Below are 20,961 nucleotides of genomic sequence, written 5' to 3'. Positions count from 1 at the left end.
CATGTTCGAATTTCAATCTCAATAAATCTTCAAACATTGAAATCCACAATATTTTTAAAATTGTCTGGTACATTCAGAATTCAATCTCATCATTCTATACGGATTCTAAAGTCCAAAAAAAAAATTATCTCTAGCTATGGTGTATTCTAGAAAAGGCTTGTTGTGTACTAAATGTATCTAAATTTGAGGGTTATTTTTTGAATTCTGCCAGCCATGTTGTAAAATCAAGGTGTTGTCTTAACTCAAATTCTTAAATTATTTAATTATGCGTAGACAAAAACTGGTCATCTTTTTCATGTACGAAAAGTCCATTGCATGGTCAATATGCAAAGGTTGACATGTTAAAGGGACTGAGCAAATGAATTTTGAATCATGATATCTTTTTTACTTTGAGCTAGGAGTTGTATTAATGTGATTTCCCTATCTTTTTTACTCATGGTACAAATACAGTTTTTATTGATACATAACATTCAAATAAAGTTCAATTATCAATCACTATACAGGCAGATAACATACAACTTAAAAAGCAAGTGGCAAGTTCTTTCTCTAGCTGAAACTTGCAATACAACTAATGCCTACCACCAAGGCACTTTTCTGGAGTGATAAATGGCCACTTTAATGTGTTTAACCTCCTATATTACCTTGTTTTTACATTACACGTCTATAACAAAATTTCATGTACAAATATTAGCTGCGGCTACAACTATAACCTAACTAAATACTTCCCCTAAAATCATCAAAATAATTTCCTTCCGTAAAGAAATCAGAAAATGAGACTTCTGAATCAATAACTTGCACGCACTCACAGGTAGCATTTAGCACATCATACATTAATAGCTATGCTAACGGACCTCAATACTCCAATACCCACAAACCAGACTTAATTCTCCAACAAACAAAAAATAAGTTTCTTGGAAATATTAGGCAGCCCTGATCAATTACATTGGAAAATCTGTAGACGGATATTTGTTACTACTTACTGATGCTGATGAAAGCATGAATGGCATCATGGCTTTTCAGAAGTTTATACACCATAACGCTTCAAAGCATTGCTTAATCCTGGCATCACGTTATATGCTTGATACGATCTTCTAAGTTCAATAATGGAACCAACCTGGACCAATAAAACCAAGGGGTACTCAGTGAAACTGTATTAAACAAAGCACTTGATAGTGTGTGGTGAAAGAAAGTACATTCCAAATGTATAAATATATACTATTCGTACCAAACCCATTATTTTCTGTAGAGGGGAACGAGTTTAAAAAATCATCTTAATAACCAAGAACCAAGAAGTATTTTGGGTGATGAAAACAATAGAGAGGATAAAAAAAACTACAGTACTACCAGAGGGTACAAGTGAGATGCATGAGAAATTACTCAACATAACAGATCAACACTACGCGACCAAATTGAAATTGCTTTGAAAGCAGTGCAGGCCAGATAAATGAAGCTGGTGTTAATTTCTTGCCTGACTGTGTATGACCACTAAGTTCACATGCAAAGTAGAGTTATATAACAGAAACCCTAACTGCACTTACAATAATTAGAATTGATGTAAAACCAATAGCAAAACCAGCATTTCTACGCCGTAAATAGTGATCGAGAACACTTGAAGTAGTAGCCAAAACACTTAACAGTAGGCCCCCTGCAAAATTTTCATTAGGTAGCGGATGAAAATCACATAACAGGAAAATATTATATTCACTAAACATCAGAATGAGACTAAAACTGAAGCCATCAGCCATACAGACCCCAAAATCGTGTGGATGCCTGAACCTTTGAGAGGTATTCTATCGTAGCCTTCCCAGGCTTAACATTAGGTATCCTTGCACCCATCTTATTCAAGTAATCAGCAATTTCCTTTGGCAAGTTAGCCTGTGCAAAATCCACATATAAAAAGCCTTTTACGATATAAATATAAGTAGTTATGAATTACTGATATTTTAACAAAGTACTGAAATGACTTGGAGCTGCATCAAACTATGAATTCAAGATAATTTACAAACATGAAACATGTATTTTAATTGTGCTGAAAATTAACAACCAGGATAAGCAGCTCAAAATTCAGATCATTGCAATAAGTAACAAATTTGGCATCTTTTTCCATAATCCTAAATTGGCATCTAATTCAACCTACAATAGTACCAAATAACAAACATTTTGGGATATCATGCAAACTTTGTTAAAACTCGTATTAGTATCTGCTTCACTGTTTACATTTCAGACGAAGTGTTATAGCAGCCTCAAGTTTTATCCATCTACTATCTTTTTCAGATACTTTTGTGAAAACCAATAACTTATATCAATATGAAACTAAATAAAGCAAACTACAAACTCTTTATATCAAGTACAATGTTCAGTCATATAATGGTTGGCAAAAGAAACTTACAATGTCAAATATATTGAAAAGGAAGACAAAGAATGCATATATGGAATAGTAGACCCACGGTTCAGCGCCAACAGAAGAGTCGGGATTCAACATTTCCTTCACACGCTCCCAAAAAGGTGACTGAAGCAAACTGACAATCAATATCAATTTTAGAAATTGCACTTCACATTAAAGCAGTAAAGGAAACTTCATTTTTTAACAACACCAGACTAGCAACAGAAAAACATGTTTCCTCCTAGTAAGCAAAGAGAGTGGAAGTTGAAATGCAAAAGGCAACGCACAAACCTAGCGACAATGCTTGGAAAGGCCAAGAGGTAAGAGGTGGTAAGAACAGGTTGCATCCCTGCTGGATTAATATTGAAAGGAATATAGGGTTCCACTTCCGTTATAGGCGATTGCTCCCTGTTCCAAATTGTGAGGCAAGAAAGTCTCTTTATCGGGCTCAGTACACTCAAGATTAAAATATAATTCGATCAAAAGAGATATAAATTGTCTGTCATAATAAACAAGGACAGTGAATTCTATTAAATATATGGGCCAAGTAGAATATAAGTTAACATTAAAGCCAAAGAAGGCACACATGAAAACAGAATCTACAATTTTCAGTATAGATCAACTTTCATCATGAACTACCTTGTTAGAAAACATAAGTTAAAAAATTTATGGGCGAGAGAAAATCGTAACTCCAGTAACATCTAACTTTCAATGAGGATAACAAGGTTCAACTGTCTGGACAACTTCAATGGCATTACCTTGCAGCAGAAGCAAGTTTAAAACCATAGTACTGAAGCTTTACTTTCCTGCAACCTTCAGTAACTACAACTGCCCACATAGTGACTATTGTGAAGAGGCCCAATACTGCAAGCACATACGGCCACCAACTAACAGCACTCGCTGAAATATCAAGAAAAATGAATCAATACAGTTGAATGAATCAATGATATAAATATAATAGTATAACTTTAGATATTTTGACCTGATTATAGTTGTATACCATCCTTGTAAGTTGTAACATTATTCTAAGGTGGTGTTTGGTAGACAAGTTAGAACAAGAAAGAACAAAACGTACAAGTTCTATTCTACGTTTGGTGTATATTAAAAATAGAACAAAACTTAACAAAAGGTCTCAAGTGGTACATTTTAGTTCCATTTAAAAGGCTGGAACCAAAAAGTTATAATTTGTCCCGTGTGACAAAAACACAAGTATAGATGCTTCTACAGACCAAGCTAAATTGGAGCTTTAAGCAAGTTAAAAATGTAAACTCGCAATAGTAAGCTAGTCAAACCAGTTGGGAAAGCTTATGTTTCTCAAAAGTATTTATTCCCTAATCCTTTGAATTCATTTTTCATTTTTTGTGGGAAATTAGATAGATAGTATCATCTTCCAAGAAAAATAAATAATTGATCATGCATCTAGAAAGAAAACTAAAAAGACTAATTTTAATGGAGCCTGGAAACACAATCTTCAAGATAGCAGACACATTACTTCCATACGTTGAAATTTAAGCTAGAGATAACGGAAAGGGAGATCAGATCAAATTCCCAAAGCCTTTGTTTGTATCCAGTCATGTACCTGAAAGCTGGGTAAGCATTTTGTGTAATGTCTCCATATACCCAATCAGTATTCCAACACATATAATAAGAGATGAACCTTGACCTGAAGAAGGCAATATCAGTCACAAGAAAATGAATTTATAATGATAAAATCAAACATCCAAAGTCTGTCACTGGTGTGTCTTTCAATTGAAATGACACAACTGATTTAAGAATAGAGAATAATCAATGTCTTTCTATCCTTTTGCAACATGGCAGAGAGACAGCATTTTGAAAAGAATTGATACAACCTTTCACGGAAATTGCAGACTAACTAAGGAAAAATCGCAAAAGCAACTCCGTAAAAAGCCATTTGTTTATCATTTATGGTTTAAGGTTGCATATGACTCTGTGTTAGTGAGGAACGTGTACACTTTTAGACAGACAAAGTTCATGTTTATCCATAAGTTTTCTCATCATAAACTCTTGTTATCATCTTTTAAAATCTAACTCCAATTGAGTATGATAAAATCAAAGTTTGAGGTAAGAAAAATACCAAATCCAGATTCTGATATGGTATCACATATCCATGTAATAGTCATTGCACCACAAACCAAAAAAAAAGTTGTCAGCATTACATGTTTAAACCTGCAAAAGCACCAAATGTTTAGCAAGATAAAAATATCAAACAGAAAGAGTTCAGGCCAAGAGTTCTTCCACTATATTTAGAGTTAAGGAAAAGAATGATAAACAAGCAAAGAGAATGAGATCCACGTCAATATAAAACATAAAACAAGGAAATGAAATTCGGGATAGCAATTTCTAGAGTTCTTCCACTATATTTAGAGTTAAGAAAAAGAATGATAAACAAGCAAAGAGAATGAGATCCACGTCATTATAAAACATAAAACAAGGAAATGAAATTCGGCATAGCAATTTCTAATGTTAACAAAGACCAATGTCCCTGCTATACCCGACAATTAATAAGACTGCCTAAATACATCTGTTGGAAATACGGTATTATAGAAAACCATCTTTTTAACCTTAGTGGCTTACTCATGTTATCAATTTTTCATATTGATAGTTAAATTCTGTGTTTGTAGTTGGATTACTTAAATAATGTTTGAATAATAGTATTTTGAAGAATACCTATAACTAGCGGCGTAAATTGAGTATGGAAGTGAGTAGCAAGAAACTATTAGAGCTTCCACAATTGCAAAGCCCAGCGACAGCCACCAACTACAAGAACATATGAACAGTTCAATAATCGAGATTCTTTACATCATGAATCTTGTAATAGAATTACAAAAGCAATGTGCAGCCAGATATAAGCTCACGGTCTGAGATGGATAAATAGACCCACATATAACTCTTAATCTTCTCATTCCCATCCAAACCTTCTTTCCGCAACTTTACTAGAGAAGGAACAACATGACAGAATACCTGCACATGAATATCTTGTATAAAGCTCATAAAAGGCCAAAATTTTGAAAGAAAACAAGCATATACAAGAAAGATGAACACCACTGTTCTCCATATGATAGTAACCTATTTTATATTGATGCTTAATCAATAGACAAAAAAATTGAAAATCATACATAACTAAAGGAATCTAAACATCCTTTGGCCTTCAAAATGACAGGCAGAAAAAGAAAATAACTTTAGTGGCAATTGTCTGTCTAACAAACACAATGAACGAAAGGGTTTACCTGCATAATAATGGATGCTATTATTTGAGGACTGATTCCAAGTTGGAAAAGAGACAGCTTGAGCTCAGAGGAGAAGTCACCAAGTTCATCTGCCAGAAGCTACATGAATGACTGTTCACATGTATGTGTATAAACTCAGGAAAAATATCCATGAAAAAAATGGACTTAACAGCTGTTGAACACCAGTTCAAAGAGAGGCGCTACCAAACTACTCTTTCCAACAATTTCTATTATTTCCAGAGTTATTAATTCCAGATAACAGAACGGAGGCCGACCCCAAAAATAGGATAGTGGGATAACCGCTATTTGACTATTTTGTAGACTAATTATATGAATAGTTTATAAAAAATATATTTAATGTAAAACCAAACAAATAAAAGAGGAAGAGGAATAAAGTTATTAAATGACTATTACTTTTAAAAAAATAGTGGTAATGAAAAACAAATGTAAAATCAAACCAGATTTATTTATTTTAAGGGTAAATCTGGGTTTTCGCATTCAAAACAGTTCAAACCCGCTCGGGCCGGGAAGCGCCCCCGCTCCTGCTACTCGCTAAACATCAAATAGCGGCCGCTAAACATCAAATAGCGGAGGGTCACCGCTCCGGGCCGCTATCCCAGGATAGCGCCGCTATCGATAACTCTTTATTTCCAGAAATTCACATAGGTTTTGCTAATTTATGTGGATTTCATTCCCCTTATAACGGGACTCATTCCGGAAGTGATGGGCTATGTAGCATCCATACTTCATACCAAATGTGGATCTAGTGTCCGACAGTTACATTAAATCACTTTCGTTTCTTTCAAGTTAGTAAGTACTAGTGTCATTAATGCTGTGTATGGTCTCGGCATCTATGTTTGTACTTCATAGGTGATGGGCTCGCGTGAATCAATCATGAAAAGGAGTGTTAGAAAGAGTGGATATTGCTTGCAATCTCGTGGTTCAATTTTTCTAGTCCACTTCACATTCACAAACTACCATGACCTTACACCTAATTTCCAAAGTCACTAAGCGCTGGCAAACATTTCTTCTAGTGATTTCTTTAAATTCAATAGTTGCTTTTTCGAGTTTCGCACAATTTTTAACATGAATACCATTCAATTTGCAATGAGAACTCAAAAAAGGGAAACAAAACCAATGTATGTATGTAACTTACCAACAGATGAACCAGAGACAAAGCTCATATAATCCTTTGGTATCAACCTTCTGTCAAATCCAGGAAGAGGAATAAAATAACCAACACGACTAATCACAATCAACACAGCAGTAACAAACAACCTCCTCCGAATCTCGCTCTTAAAAAACGCCTCAGCAGCACCATTAATAACAGAACCAAAACGCACAAAGTTCAGAAACCTATTTTTAAACGCTCTAGGTTTCAACTCTAAGGTTATTAACGAGTTATCACCGCCAGAAGAACCAACAATTGTTTCAACATCATCACTGCGAGTACTCTCCGGAACACCTTCTTCACTCAAAAGCGGCGTCTCAGAACGGATATAATCACTTCGGAGTCGGTCAGAGAAGTTAACGGAAATTCTCCGGTTAAGCGAATGTGAATTTCTTGTGAAAAGTGAAACCCTAGTTTCTGCGTGTCTTCTTCCTGCGATAGAAGATGTGGTTTAATGGAAATTGCACGAGTAATGTTTGATAGAAATGGTTTATTTTCGCTTTTGGTGTTTTATGGGAAGCGAGATAGTTGGAAAAGTGAGGTTACCTGAGAGAAGTGCGGTGGGTTTGGGACGGAAGTTGTGAGGATGGAAGTGATAGAGAGAGAATCGCGTTGCTTCCATGGTTGGACTTCACAGCAGCGATAGAGTGACGCTGAAAGTATCGAGACCAAAACGGACTGTGTTTATTAGTTTATATATCACATCTTCTTTTTAAAGAGAGAAATAGAGTTTAAGAAATACTCCATTTCATTAATAAATAAATGTATCTTACCTTAAAAATGAAATAAGTTATATTTATTAAATTAAATTAAATTTATATTTAAATGAATATACATAGGACTTTTAATAAAACAGATTTAAATGTTCAGTGAAAAAGATAATTTAAAATTGATAAAAATGAATTAGCTGTAATAGGGGATGTAACCGATTATCGGCATAAGGATTGTAAATACATATTATAAGTTTGATGTAATCGGTTACTAGCTTTATATTTTTTAATTTTTTAATTATTTGATTGGTTGTAGTAACTTCCTAATTCTCGATGTGAAGAATTATGACAAGTGATGCAAACACATGAAAATGTTGTTTGGTTGTCAATATGTTCTTGAAGTGATCAATAACAATGTTACTCCTCTTATAGAAGGTGCAAAAAGTGTTATATATGATTCATCAATGTGTTAATGCAGTTAATTTTGAGATGGTTGGTGATTGCACAACCTTAAAGAAAACTTGGAAAATCTTGGAGAAAAGTTATGCAGTAGTAGCTGATAAGGCAAAGGTCATGAGCTCACAAAAGACAACTAGAGTTAATTCATATGGAAGAAAAGGAAACTATTAGTGAATTCATATGAGAATCGCAAGATTGGCGAACCAAATGAAAGCGTGTGAAGAGACAATCACATAGCAATATGTGGTTGGTAACTCTTGCTTCTTTAACATCGAGATTTGATAACGTAGTGGTAGCAATCGAAGAATTGAAGGATTTTACAACAGTAAGTAAGGAGGAGTTGTAGAGCTCTCTTGAGACTCATGAGAAGATAATGAATGAGAGGAATGTTAATATGGCAAAAGGGGGTGATTGTTTTGCGACCCCGTTTTAATGAAAGAGACAAGAAGGCAAAGGAAAAGTGGCACATGAACAAAGGTAGATGGGACTTTCACAATTTTTGTAGAAGAGAATCCTAAAATTCCAAGAATTCAACATTCCAAAAGGGTGAAAATGGTAGGAATATAGGTGGTGGATCAAACAACTATAGAGGTGGCAACAATAGAGGATGAGGTAGAAGAAATAATGGTGACAAAAACAATGTGTCGTGCTATAGTTGTCAAAAGTTTGAACGTTTTGCTAGTGAGTGCATTTCTAATAAGAAAGAACCTTAAGAAGATGAAGCTAGAGTTGTAAGACAAGAGTATGATGATGAAAATACACTCTTGGTGATGATCAGAAAAGGTGAATGCAACAGTAATCAGTTCTCGGGCAACTGTAACGGATCATAGAAAATTGAAATGGTAAAGTGTAAACGGTTACCACCAATTGAAAATGCCACGGTGACTGTAGAGGATGTTGTAGAGTGCAGTAATCAATGGTATTTTGACTCCGGACGTTCGACTCACATAACGGGAATGAATGATTGGTTTGTGATAATCAATTATGCCATGAAGAACAATGTGAAGTTTATGGATGATACCATCCTAGTGACGGAAGGGATTGGTGATGTATCAATCAAGAGAAGGTATGGTACGCATTCATTGATCAAAGACGTATTTTATATCCCTGGAATCAAATTTAATCTTCTAAGCATTGGTCAATTGCTTGAGAAGAATTACAAGATTCACATGGAGAAGAATATGTTAGAGGTTATGAACTAAAATGGAAGTTTGATCTTGAAGGCTTATATGGCTCAAAACATAACCTTCTATAAGTATGAAATGTATCTAAGAGAGGGTGAATTAGATTAATTGGTACTAGTTAAATTTTATCGATTGATATCGTTAGAGATTATGTTCTTAATTTTTCAGAACTGATGTAAAAGTAAATATACTGAAAAATAAGTGTAGAAAGTAAATAACACAAAGATATATCATGGTTCCTCTTTTTAAACAAGAGTACTTCAATCCTCTCACACTCCGTGAGAGATTTCACAATGTCATATATGTTATAATAGAACAACTTGACTCTCTTAACTATCTAACACAATCACAAAGACACACCACATTTTGATTTTACAACAAATAAGAGAAAACACATCATTTTCACTTATGTACAATGAACACTACCACTTAGTGAACAAAACATAATTTTGAATAAGTAATAAGTTTTTGTACTTGTATCAATTATGAGAATTGATCTTCCCTTTCAAGTAAACAATTCACAAAGTATATTACTTAAGTGCTCAGAATTTGACAATGAAACTTTAATGATGCTATAAAAGTTTATGCAGAAAGTTCCACTAAGTTTTTGGCTTAAGGCACTTAGATGAAAATTGAGAAAGATATGAATTTAAATTATTATAAAGAGGTGTAATTTGAAAATATGAATCCATAGATATTTATACTTGAATTATACCTTTTGGAAAGAGTACATTATCATGAATCATTGTCGTGATTGAGAGATGAAGTTTGGAAATCATTGGAATTAGATTGAATATGAAAAAGTGTCAATACTTTAGTGGTAACCGGTTAACAAATTATCGTAACCGGTTACAGGTGAAGCTGAAAAAGAATTTTAAAAAAATGCGGTTGTAACTAGTTACAGAGTTTTGTTAACCGGTTATAGCTGCTATACTTTCCAAAAATACTGAGTTTTTCGTTTTTGTAACCAGTCAACATGTTTGTGTAACTGGTTACAACTGATTGAAATCTAAATATCAGTTTGTAACCACATGTTCTCAAATGAATAAGTTTCAAAATGAGTTTGTATGCTTAGAGATGAAGGATGCATGATTGTTTTGAGTAATAAGGTAATATACGAAGCTTAATTGTAACTTGTATCTTATTTTTGAGATTAATCCAATAAAGTCTAATGATATCTTGAAGATTGCTTGTGATCTAAGTCTTGTCACCATACTTTCCTTTGAACTTAGAATTTTTTCCTTCTTTGATAATGTAATTGATCTTGATCAATGTTTCCTTCATCGGAACATAAAACAATGTTGGAAACTTGTCTTCATAATCTCTCCTTTTTTTATGATCACTACAATCATAACTTATTGAATGCTAAAAGTTGGTGCTTAAGCAACATATTCCCCCTTTACTATGATATTCCGCCCTTGGTAGATCAATGTTGTAATTTAGTGACTTTTGTTCTTGCTTAGGTTAGTAGAATACAACATACTTTTATCCCCCTTTGTCATTATCAAAAAGAAGAGAAAAGTGTCAAATAAAGAGATGTGCATAGAAAATAACATAGGATGGTAAATAGTCATAGATAATATATGTCAAATATAATATTAAAAACAAAAGCAAGCATGTTTTATCATTAAAAAACATGAGCAATACATAAATAAACTAATTAAAGTTTAAAACATAATCATGAAACTAATAAGAAAACAAAATCATAGACTAGAAAATAACATAAATACGTGAGATAGAAGACATAAGACACGACATATTAGCCACTTTAGTCATTTTCTTACTCCAATTATTCTTCATTTTCCTTTTGGTTTTGGTTCCATTTAAGATAGGCTATCTCAAGACGGATCTCACGAAACTCTTGAGTGGTGATGTTTTCAATGTGGCAAAGTTATCATAAAGCATTTGATTGGTTGGACCTCCTTCAAGCATTGGAGCAGATGAACAAGTAGATGGTGCAACCTCTCTATGCTTGAAGATACCATCCATACATCCCATAAATTATTTGGTTGGTCGAGGTGTGAAAGCAGAATTTCTAACTTAGCCGAGAGATCTATTTTTTGTCAAGATGATATGTAGAAACCTTAGACCGACACACATAGACCGACCGAGATATCTATTTTTGATCGAGATGGTCATATCAAATCTCTGTCATCCGAATGGATGATTATGAAATTTTTTAAAGACGCAGTTATTGAGACAAATTTCAGCTTCATTATTTATCATTTATCATTGCTAGCGTATAGAGGAACAGTAGACCATGTTGTACGTTGGGCTTTGCAGAAAAATAAAAGCCGGATTGGCCAAGGTGTGAGCCGAGTCATACGTTCAACATTCGATCACTGCATATGCTTAACCGAATCGCACAACCACTACTCCAGAAAGTAAGCGGTTGCGATGAGTGTTTATCGTTGTGGGAATCGATATGTCTCGGACTCAAATGATATCTCTTAGAATGGAAGGAATTCAACTATGGCGACAAGAGCCTTCATTAAAAGTAAACGACAATGTAAAGTCGGCAATGACAAATTTGGCCACAAGATTGTCGGAAAAATAGCTTCAACCGACACCAACACAAAAAGATAAGTGGTCCTCACACAACCCTTTAGTCTATCAAGTCTACTTTAAAAATGGTGAAGGGTGCATAATTCAAACAGTTCTGTGAAAAGTACGTTTAGAAGCATCCATTTTTGAGTGCATAATGATTTAATTGTTGCCGTCAATTAAAAAGGAGTCTTTTGAACTGAACTTCTATAATAAACTGGAAGTAGTACTTGTTCAATGACTCTGGTAGATAACATTATGATCATTATTCTGATGCAGGTATTTGTCTTGTTGCAGAAGCTATTATAGATGCACAAATAGTAAACGCACAGTGAAGAAAAGGGTCGAACACTCTTGTGATAACCCACCTGTTGTTGTGACAACATATGAAGGCCAACACTGTCATCACGCAGTTGGATTTCCTAGGGAATCAAACACTTGCACCACTCTTGTTTCTCAGTCTAGCCAACCACTTGATGATTGCCCTCAAATTGGCTCCCTTAATCTCGATTTGGGACACTATCTAGGCTCCATATATAAGTCGATACGGTAATTCAGCTTCAATGACCATGGTAAGACCTGAAGCAGATGCCGACGAGATATCTCTTTAAGCATTGGCATTTGTTGAATTTGTGTACCATCTCAATGACATCTTAGGCTCACTTGGAATATTTCAACAAGTTGCTAAGATCATAACAACATGCTTTAAGTTTCATCCTTCAGTTATTAATTGGTTCAATAAATTCCGTAGTTTCTTTAGTGTTTGATGTCGTTAAAGGTACAACCATAAGATCAATAAATTAATGCTAATTTTATAATTTATATTGGGTTTGCAATTTAACACTTATATATTTGAAAACTTTATTTAAAGAATCTTTGAAACATGTGCCAGAACCGTTTAAGGAAATGTTTGATATGATGTCAAGCGCGGTAACTAATTGGTGGAACAAATATAAGGAAGCTGTGAGATATGTTGCAGGAAATACTTGATTTTGATATTATTATATTTTAGTAACATTAAAATTATGGAGGTTAATCATGTAGTTTGAAATTAATACCTCTAACAACCTAATGTACTTCAAGGGAGGTTTAGGGGTGCACAATCTTGTACACCCTTTTTCGGCAAACCATTACATATTGTACAAAGAGATAAGAGGTAATAAATAGTCTCTTTAGATATTTGAAGTATAAAATTAGGAGGTTGGACAAATACAAATATATACTTTTATATTTATTATGGGATAAAGCGAGTTAATTTCTATTCCGTTTATAAACTAATTTAGAACTTACATTAGGTAAATGAGTGTCGCTCATTTCCCCTGCGAGAGCGGGAGACACCTCCTTTTTTCCTAAACTTTTAAAATATATACAGAGTAGTTGTCGGGACAAAGATCGGATATAGAACGCTTTTGAATTTTATAGTACTTTTGGATACTCTAGAGTCATTTTGAGAGTTGAGAGATGTTGTTGAGCTTTTTGAGAACTCTTTTGAATTATAAATAATATAATAAAATTTCGAGACTTTTTGAGTAATTTTGATGAATTTTAGAGTTGTGGAATAATAATATAACTTTACTCCTTTTAGGTGAATAATTATTATTTTAAAATTATATTTTTGAGATTAGTAATCCGATGAGATTAAAGTGAGGCATGTGATTGACAATATTTTGATATTAGTAATCCGATGGGATTATAGTGAGGCATGTGATTGAAAATCTTTTGGTTAAAGAGTGAAACCATATTTGATGATGATGTTTTGATATGATATTTTAATGGTGGTGATTTTGATGACGGTTTGTGATGATTGTTTGAGTTGTATGCTTTCTTTTATACATGATCATGCATGCATATACTTTGGAGTTAGATAGGATTTTAGTCCAGTGTTGACCAAGTTCAGAGAGGAACCACGGCGGTCTCATGTCCAGAGGGGGACACAATTCAAGAGGAACCAGAGACATAGGCAATCAGTAACAAACCTTTGACCCCAAAAACCCGGTACCACATGCATATTGATGAATGAGTTGGTGGCATTAGCATTTGTATTACAATTTGAATTGCGATTGTGTTTTTGTGTGAATAATATACTTGTGATTGTTATTGTTTACCATCCTACTGTTAATTTCCACCATAAACATTTGTAAGGTGTATTCTCATCCCCTTTTTTGTTGTGGCGTTTGTGCTCCTTTGGAGTATATACAATCAGGTATCCAACAGGAGTAGTTGCTTGTGAGTTGGAAGATAGTCTTTGAGCTTTTATTTATTTATTTTATCGCCTATCGCTATCTAGTAGGTATATATGCTTTAATCTGTAACATTGGAAATGGGGAGTATTTTTTTGTTTGAGTTGATGTTGGAGTTTATTTTTTTGAGTATTTTCCTTTAAATAATTATTTGATGTTATAAGTATTATGAGTTCCGCTGCGAAATTTTGAAAAATATTTATGGAATTGCATGTTGTGTTTTGAGTAGCATCCTAGATTATGAATTTTCTCTTTTATATTAAGAGTCAGGGATTTCAAGTGCTAATTCATGCATTTCACCCTCACTCTCACACGCTTGGTAAATCATCAAAATTTTGACCTAATTCACATGAATGTGCCTCCATTTCACACGTACTATGATCTCACTTAATTTCCTATATAGGAAGTAGTTACCTTCACTTTCGAGCTTTGATAGCCAAAGAAATCCCGAAACCATTTGAACCCGACACCTCAAAAATACCAGTTAACCATTTCCTTGATTCAAGCTCTTTTAGCTTCGAATCTTTGCCCACGATCACTCATTGACACCTTCTGAAGCTGACTGAAGCATTGTCGTGGCTTAAAACTCATTGGAACATGACTTCTAAATCCACCTTTGTTGACCTCTAAAGCTTCAACTGGAAAGGTAGATATGAGTTACATTTCTGAGAAAACAAGTTATCAGTGTGTTCGTCTTGATTCACTGACCAAAACCCATCAACTACCTTGAATTTATATTTCATATTAGTCATCTAATTTTACTTTGAAGAACTAGGGTTCTTCGTGTTCTTGGAAAAATTCTCTTTGCTTAAAGTCAATCAATGACTCTGAAGCAAAGAGACATGAACGATGATGGATGTGGATGCTTAAACGCGTGTTGTTTGAGCTTTAAGCTCCAAGTTCATGAAGCTTGCAAAATCAACTCAAGGTTGAAGATGAAGTTGATGCGTGCATTTTGGTGCCAAACATTCAAACATGGCCAATCGCAGCTTGCCACGCATTTTTTTTTAAAAAGTAGTTGTTGGTGCCATCTTTTATTTACACTTTTTTTTTTCATTTTTCTTTTTCCTTTTACTTTCTGATTTAGTTTTTAATGATCTTTAATTCATTTTTGCTCTAATTTTTTTACAGAAAATCCCTAAAAATATTTTACACCACATATATATTTTACATAGTTTTTAAAATCATTTTTGCATTTGATTGATATTTTCCTTTATTTTTCATTTAGTTTTCATTTTTCATTTTATCTTTGATCATTTTAAAATATTTTTGCATCCAACATTTGAGATCTAATTATTCATATTTTTCTTGACTTCTCATAATTTTCTCAACCATTTCTTTAATGTTTTGGTGCTTGATTTGAATTTTCTCTTTAATTTCCTTCTTTAATCAATTTTTAAATCTTGTTTTTATTAATTTTGTGCAACTTGATGTTTGAGCTTGAGTTATTGACTTGGTTGGTCAATGCTTCTAAATTTCAAGTCATCCATAAATGGTCTCTTAGGTTGATTCAATCTTCTCCATTCAATATGTTGATAGGTGATCATTTGATCATATTTTTGACAATTTGAATTAGTGATAAATGATCCCTAGGTTGTGCCATATGTTTGGGTCCCTTGACTTGTATCATAGTGGATCCTAAGTCAAATACTTGAGTTTGCTTTCATTTTTTCTTTTGTTCTCTTCTTTCTTATTTGAGTTTTAGACAATTATGTCTCATGCCTTAAGAGTTTGATTCTGTATCAACACTCTAACATGATTGACACATACATTGCTTGCCTCATGATCACTAACTTGTTACATATAACCTCCTAACATTTACTTTATTCTATTTACATTTATGTCATTTACATTCATGTCATTTTACATTCTTGCATTTTACTTTTTGCTTGTTTTGTTTTCTTATTTCAAAAGAACAAAAACATGATAAAATGGCTAAAACCTTAAAAAGATTTAATCTGATCTTATGGACTCTGTGTTACTATCCTTTGCTTTAGGAGTATTTTGGATTTTGGACCTTATGACTTAGTGCTTTCCCTTGCTTGGAGTGGTATTTGAGACTTTGTGATCCCTCTGGATCTTTTGATCTTCAATTCAAGACTCAGGTGTTTCTTTGTGGCCTTGTTGTTCATCTGGATCCTTTGATATTCGTTTGATCATGTGCTTATTCATCTTGTGGCTTAATCCAAAGGGAAATTAATGCTTGTTTTGATCAATGTCAAATGCTTGCTCCATCTTGTGGTTAGTACACTTGCACACACAAAGGCTTTCTCTTGGGCTACCTTACAATGAGATCTTTTATTTCATTTCATTTACTTTATGCTTTAGGATAGTCTTTTCATCTCCTTCCCACTTCTTCAATTTTCAAAACTTCTCCCGATTTCAAAAACTTCTTATTTTCAAACTTCACGCCTTTTCTTAATAAACCTTTACTTTGTCAAGTGATCCAGAAAATATTTTTCTCAATAAATGCTAAAACACTTAAGCATACTTAAACTCTTTTCAAGCATCTAAAAAATACAAACCTCGTCAAACTTCTTTTTGTTCCTTTATGCACTTTCCTTTAAGAGACTCTTTGAAAAGATTGGATGCTAGTCTATTCTTGTAGTGATGCAAACCACTATACTTTTACAATATGTTGAGAAATGATTGACATTTTCCATTGAATATTGAGACGTGCTTGTGAGAAAGTCCAAGTAAAAATTATCTATATCAAGATGATGCAAATGCTCATTTCCTCATACTTGTGGGTAGTAAGCTGAGTTTTCCACTCAAATACGACAAAATGTCTTTTCAAATTAAAATCAGTCAACAAATAACCCATCTTTTTCTATAAACACATATTTGTAAGTGGTTCTTATGGAGTACCATAGATGTGAGGGATGTTAATACCTCCCTCTTGCATAACCAACCCCCATATCCAGATTTCTCTTTTGTTTTACCTTTTTGTGGGTTTTGTTCGACCTTTTTCCCATTCCCTTTAGAAACAATAAAGTTCAGTGGCGACTCTTGCTTTTATGAGTTAAGTTAGTCAATGGCTTAATCTCAATTTTTTTCCCGCCACGACAGATAAGAACAAGACACGTGCCTTGGAATCAATTATTCAAGGGTTCCACTGAAATGCTAGATTTTAACGATCCTTTTAGTCCAAATTTATTAAGTGTTTTAGTAACGAAAGAATGAATGAACGACTAACCCAAAATATGTGCCTCGAGACCGACCATTTGGGGGTTTTGCTGGAATGCTAGATTCCAACCGTTCTCCCATTTCGTGTTTATTTAGAAAAATATTTTAGCATTAAACTTTGAATGAGAACATGTTTGAGTCAGAATAAAACAAAATTTAATCGGATTGAGAAAGAAATACTTGATGTTGAACCAAGATTTAAGAAATAAGTCATAATTATTTTATTCTATTATTTAATCAATATTATTATATATTAATTTAATTGATTTTGCAATGAATAAATAAATAAATAATAATTAATTGAATAATAAATATAAATGATGAAAAACATTTTTTTAAATATAATTAAGTATACTTGTTCATTTAATCCTAATGAGTATTTTCTTAGTTGATTAATAATAGTCAAATAAATAAAGAATTAAGAGTAAGTAAATAAATAAACAAATAAGAGTAATTAAATAAATAAACATAAAAGGGAAAAATAATAATACAAAAAAAATGATTGAATTTTTTTTTTATAAATTATATACTATTATTATTTAATCAAAAATGAAGGCAATGCAACACTAGGGGGTGCGAATAAAAATTTGGTCTAGGCCCAACAGAAGAAGGAACCCATTACTGGTTAACACATGGGGGGATGACCAACTTTGTTGACTCGATCCCAACCTTCTGATGGAGGGGGCAACGAAATCAAGGGTGTAGGTAATGGCAACGTGTAGGGGGTTACCATGGGGGATCCATATGGGATCCCCTGTTGACCGGAATAGTCAACCCAACATGGCGACACAAGAGTGGCCACGTGGATGATGGACAATACGCGTGGCAGCCAACAATGAATGATAAAATCGTTGATACAAAAAACCTGAACCATTAAGGAGAGATTTCAAAATGAACTATCATTCTCTCTCTTTACTTCCACAACTTCCCTCTCTCTCACTAGTTTGTCATCTTTTTCAGTCACACCCGCCAGGGAGGAGCGGTGGTCGGCGCCACTGTCCTCTCCGGCGGTGACCCACCACCAAAATAAAAACTTAAATCACCAACCCCACTTGTTTTTTCCTTCTCTTTCTGAACCCCGACTTAATTTTATCAAAAATCCTAACCAAAAGAGAGATAAAGTCAATCTGAAAACTAAAACCTCACAAAATCGAAATTGCACCCTCAGTATCTCTTCTTCCTCTCAACTGTGTTGGAAATAGACCCTTTTGTGTTTAGGAAAAGTGTGTGGGAATATTAGAGGCTTGAATAGAAACTTGGTAGGTAGGAGAATTATTTATGGAAGAGAGAATTTTATATTTTTGCTTGATACAAAAATGTTGGATTACATCTCTATTTATAGTACTCTAAGGAGAACTCTAGACACACTAATTCTAGAGAGTTCTCAACTCTAGATATTCAAAGAGTATTCTAGAGAATATTACAATCTTAAGAAATATCTAGATACTCTAAATACTACAAGATTTTTCTAGAAACATTATCCAATATAAACTAAGCCCAAATAACTAAGTCCAAAATCAAATAATAAAATTAGGCCCAAATCAAGTTTAATATTTAAACATCCCCCTTAAACTTGATTTGTGACTCCAAGCATATTCCTTAGCTTCACGAAAGTTTCCAATTTGAGTGGCTTGGTGAAAATGTCGACAGCTTGATCTCTAGACATCACATACTTCAACTTCACCTTTTTTTCTCGATGCATTCTCTTATGAAGTGGTAACGAGTGTCGATGTGCTTACTTCTTTCATGAAATACAGGATTCTTTGCCAAAGCAAGTGCTGATTTATTGTCAACACATATTTCGACAGGATCTTCTTGTGGCATTTTTAATTCTTTCAACAAATTCCTTAGCCAAACTGCATGACAAACACATGATGTGGCAGCAACATACTCAGCTTCACAAGTTGATAGTGTGACGATAGGTTGCTTCTTTGACATCCAAGTGAAAGCAGTATCTCCCATGAAGAACACAAAACCAGTAGTGCTTTTTCTATCATCCAAGTCTCCACTCCAATCACTATCACTATAGTCAATAATCTCATAATTATTAGAAGAGTAATAATGCAAGCCAAAGTTTGTTGTACCTTTAATGTATCGAAGGATTCTTTTTTCCGCCTTGAAGTGAGTTGTTGTTGGAGCTTCCATGTAGCGACTTACGACTCCTACAGCATAGAGAATATTCGGCCTTGTACTTGTCAAGTAACGCAGACTTCCAACCAAACTTTTGTAAAGAGTTGGATCAACAAACTCTCCATTTTCATGCTTACTCAACTTGTTTCCACATTCCATCGGGGTGCCAACTGGATTGGCATCATCCATCTTGAACTTCTTAAGGACTTCTTTGGCATAACCTTCTTGGGTGATAAAAATTCCTTTGTCTTCTTGCTTTACTTCGATGCCGAGATAATATGCCATGAGCCCCATATCTGTCATCTCAAATTCATTTGACATGTCTTTCTTGAACTCTTCGAACATGCTTAAATTGTTCCCTGTGAAGATCAAGTCATCAACATATAAGCACACAATCAAAATATCTCCACTTTGCGCTTTAATATAGAGTGCATGCTCATATGGACACTTGATGAAGTTCTTGTCTTGAAAGTACTTGTCGATTCGAACATTCCAAGCTCTCGGTGCTTGCTTGAGTCCGTACAATGCCTTCTTCAACTTCAAGACTTTTTCTTCTTGCCCTTTTACTTCATAGCCTTGTGGTTGCTCGATATAAACTTCTTCTTCGAGAAAACCATTCAAGAAGGCCGACTTCACATCCATTTGATAGATATTCCATTCATTTTGGGCTGCCAAAGAAATGATCAGTCTAATAGTTTCAAGACGAGCAATAGGGGCAAATACCTCATCATAGTCAATTCCTTGTCTTTGACTATATCCTTTCGCCACCAATCTTGCTTTGTATCTCTCCACGTCTCCTTTTGCATTCTTCTTCGCCTTGTACACCCATCTTACTCCGATTGCTTTGTATCCTTGTGGAAGTGTAGTAAGTTCCCATGTATCATTCTTCGTGATTGACTTGATTTCTTCTTCCATGGCGTCTCTCCACTTTACGTTTTCAATTGCTTCTTGATAGCTTAGAGGCTCGCAATTACCCAAAAGGCAAAAAAGGTTAATGTCATTTATGTTTTCGGTTACCTCATAAAGCTCTTCAATACTCCTTAGTCGTGGTGTCCTCTCACTTGAGCTTGTTTCATCCAACCTTGGTGTCGGTGAGACCGGTGGTGTAATATTTTCTTCTATCATTGGTTGTTCCTTTTCGTCTTCTTCTTCAAAGTTGTCGCATCCGCGAAAAATAACCGGCGGGCTAAAACAAAACAACACAGAGCCGCCACCGTGCGTTATTTATCCCAAAGAGGGAAAGGAAACGCTCGAAGTAAACCTGGAAAGGAAATGGTCTCGCGACCAAAGAGAGATGGGATCGGGAGTCGGTTATGCGAATGGAAGGTATTAGCACCCCTACGCATCCGTCGTACTCGACGGGATCCACGCTCAAAAGGAAAGAAAAAGGTTGCTAAAACTGCTCACAAACATCACACACACACACTGGAAACAACACAGGTGGGATAAGAGGGGAAAGAGCTCGCTAGGACATCGCATCCTATGCCTACGTATCTCATCTGGAATGAGAATCAGAGCTACCGTAGTTCCGCTCACGCACGCCGAAACAAAACACACTCAAACAGGCGAACATGGAAACCGAATGCCAATCGCTGGACTTACATCAGACTCCGAACCAAACAAACCCACACTGGAAACCAAATGCCAATTGCTGGACTTATATCGGACTCCAAGCACACAACAATAGGATACGGAATGCCAATCGC

The 20,961-nt window shown here is 34.5% G+C and overlaps 1 protein-coding gene across 1 annotated transcript; it reads right to left on the bottom strand.

Annotated features, from left to right (window-relative positions):
- Positions 1 to 621: 621 nt before the first annotated feature.
- On the bottom strand, positions 622 to 7,517 carry LOC127126160 (preprotein translocase subunit SCY2, chloroplastic). Its single transcript, XM_051055041.1, has 13 exons — positions 7,349 to 7,517; positions 6,788 to 7,234; positions 5,632 to 5,720; positions 5,286 to 5,365; positions 5,072 to 5,161; positions 4,479 to 4,570; positions 3,963 to 4,046; positions 3,142 to 3,283; positions 2,675 to 2,791; positions 2,390 to 2,519; positions 1,752 to 1,875; positions 1,539 to 1,645; positions 622 to 1,114 (listed from the first exon to the last, which is right to left on the bottom strand). Exons 1-13 carry the CDS (start codon positions 7,422 to 7,424, stop codon positions 1,025 to 1,027), a joined length of 1,668 nt encoding a protein of 555 aa, XP_050910998.1. The 5' UTR covers positions 7,425 to 7,517; the 3' UTR covers positions 622 to 1,024.
- Positions 7,518 to 20,961: the final 13,444 nt, after the last annotated feature.

This window comes from Lathyrus oleraceus, chromosome 3, assembly GCF_024323335.1.
Source record: "Lathyrus oleraceus cultivar Zhongwan6 chromosome 3, CAAS_Psat_ZW6_1.0, whole genome shotgun sequence".
Lineage (NCBI taxonomy): Eukaryota > Viridiplantae > Streptophyta > Magnoliopsida > Fabales > Fabaceae > Lathyrus > Lathyrus oleraceus.
Note: the sequence above shows the minus strand (reverse complement) of the source record. Positions and strands in the feature narration are given on the sequence as shown.

Excerpts from the sequence above, each read along its gene's own strand:
- LOC127126160 (XM_051055041.1), bottom strand. The coding sequence starts at position 7,424 with ATGGAAGCAACGCGATTCTCTCTCTATCACTTCCATCCTCACAACTTC. Across the intron at positions 4,571-5,071 it reads ATTTACGCCGCTAGTTATAG|GTTTAAACATGTAATGCTGA; the intron begins GTATTCTTCAAA and ends GTGCTTTTGCAG. Across the intron at positions 3,284-3,962 it reads AATGCTTACCCAGCTTTCAG|CGAGTGCTGTTAGTTGGTGG; the intron begins GTACATGACTGG and ends TTGATATTTCAG.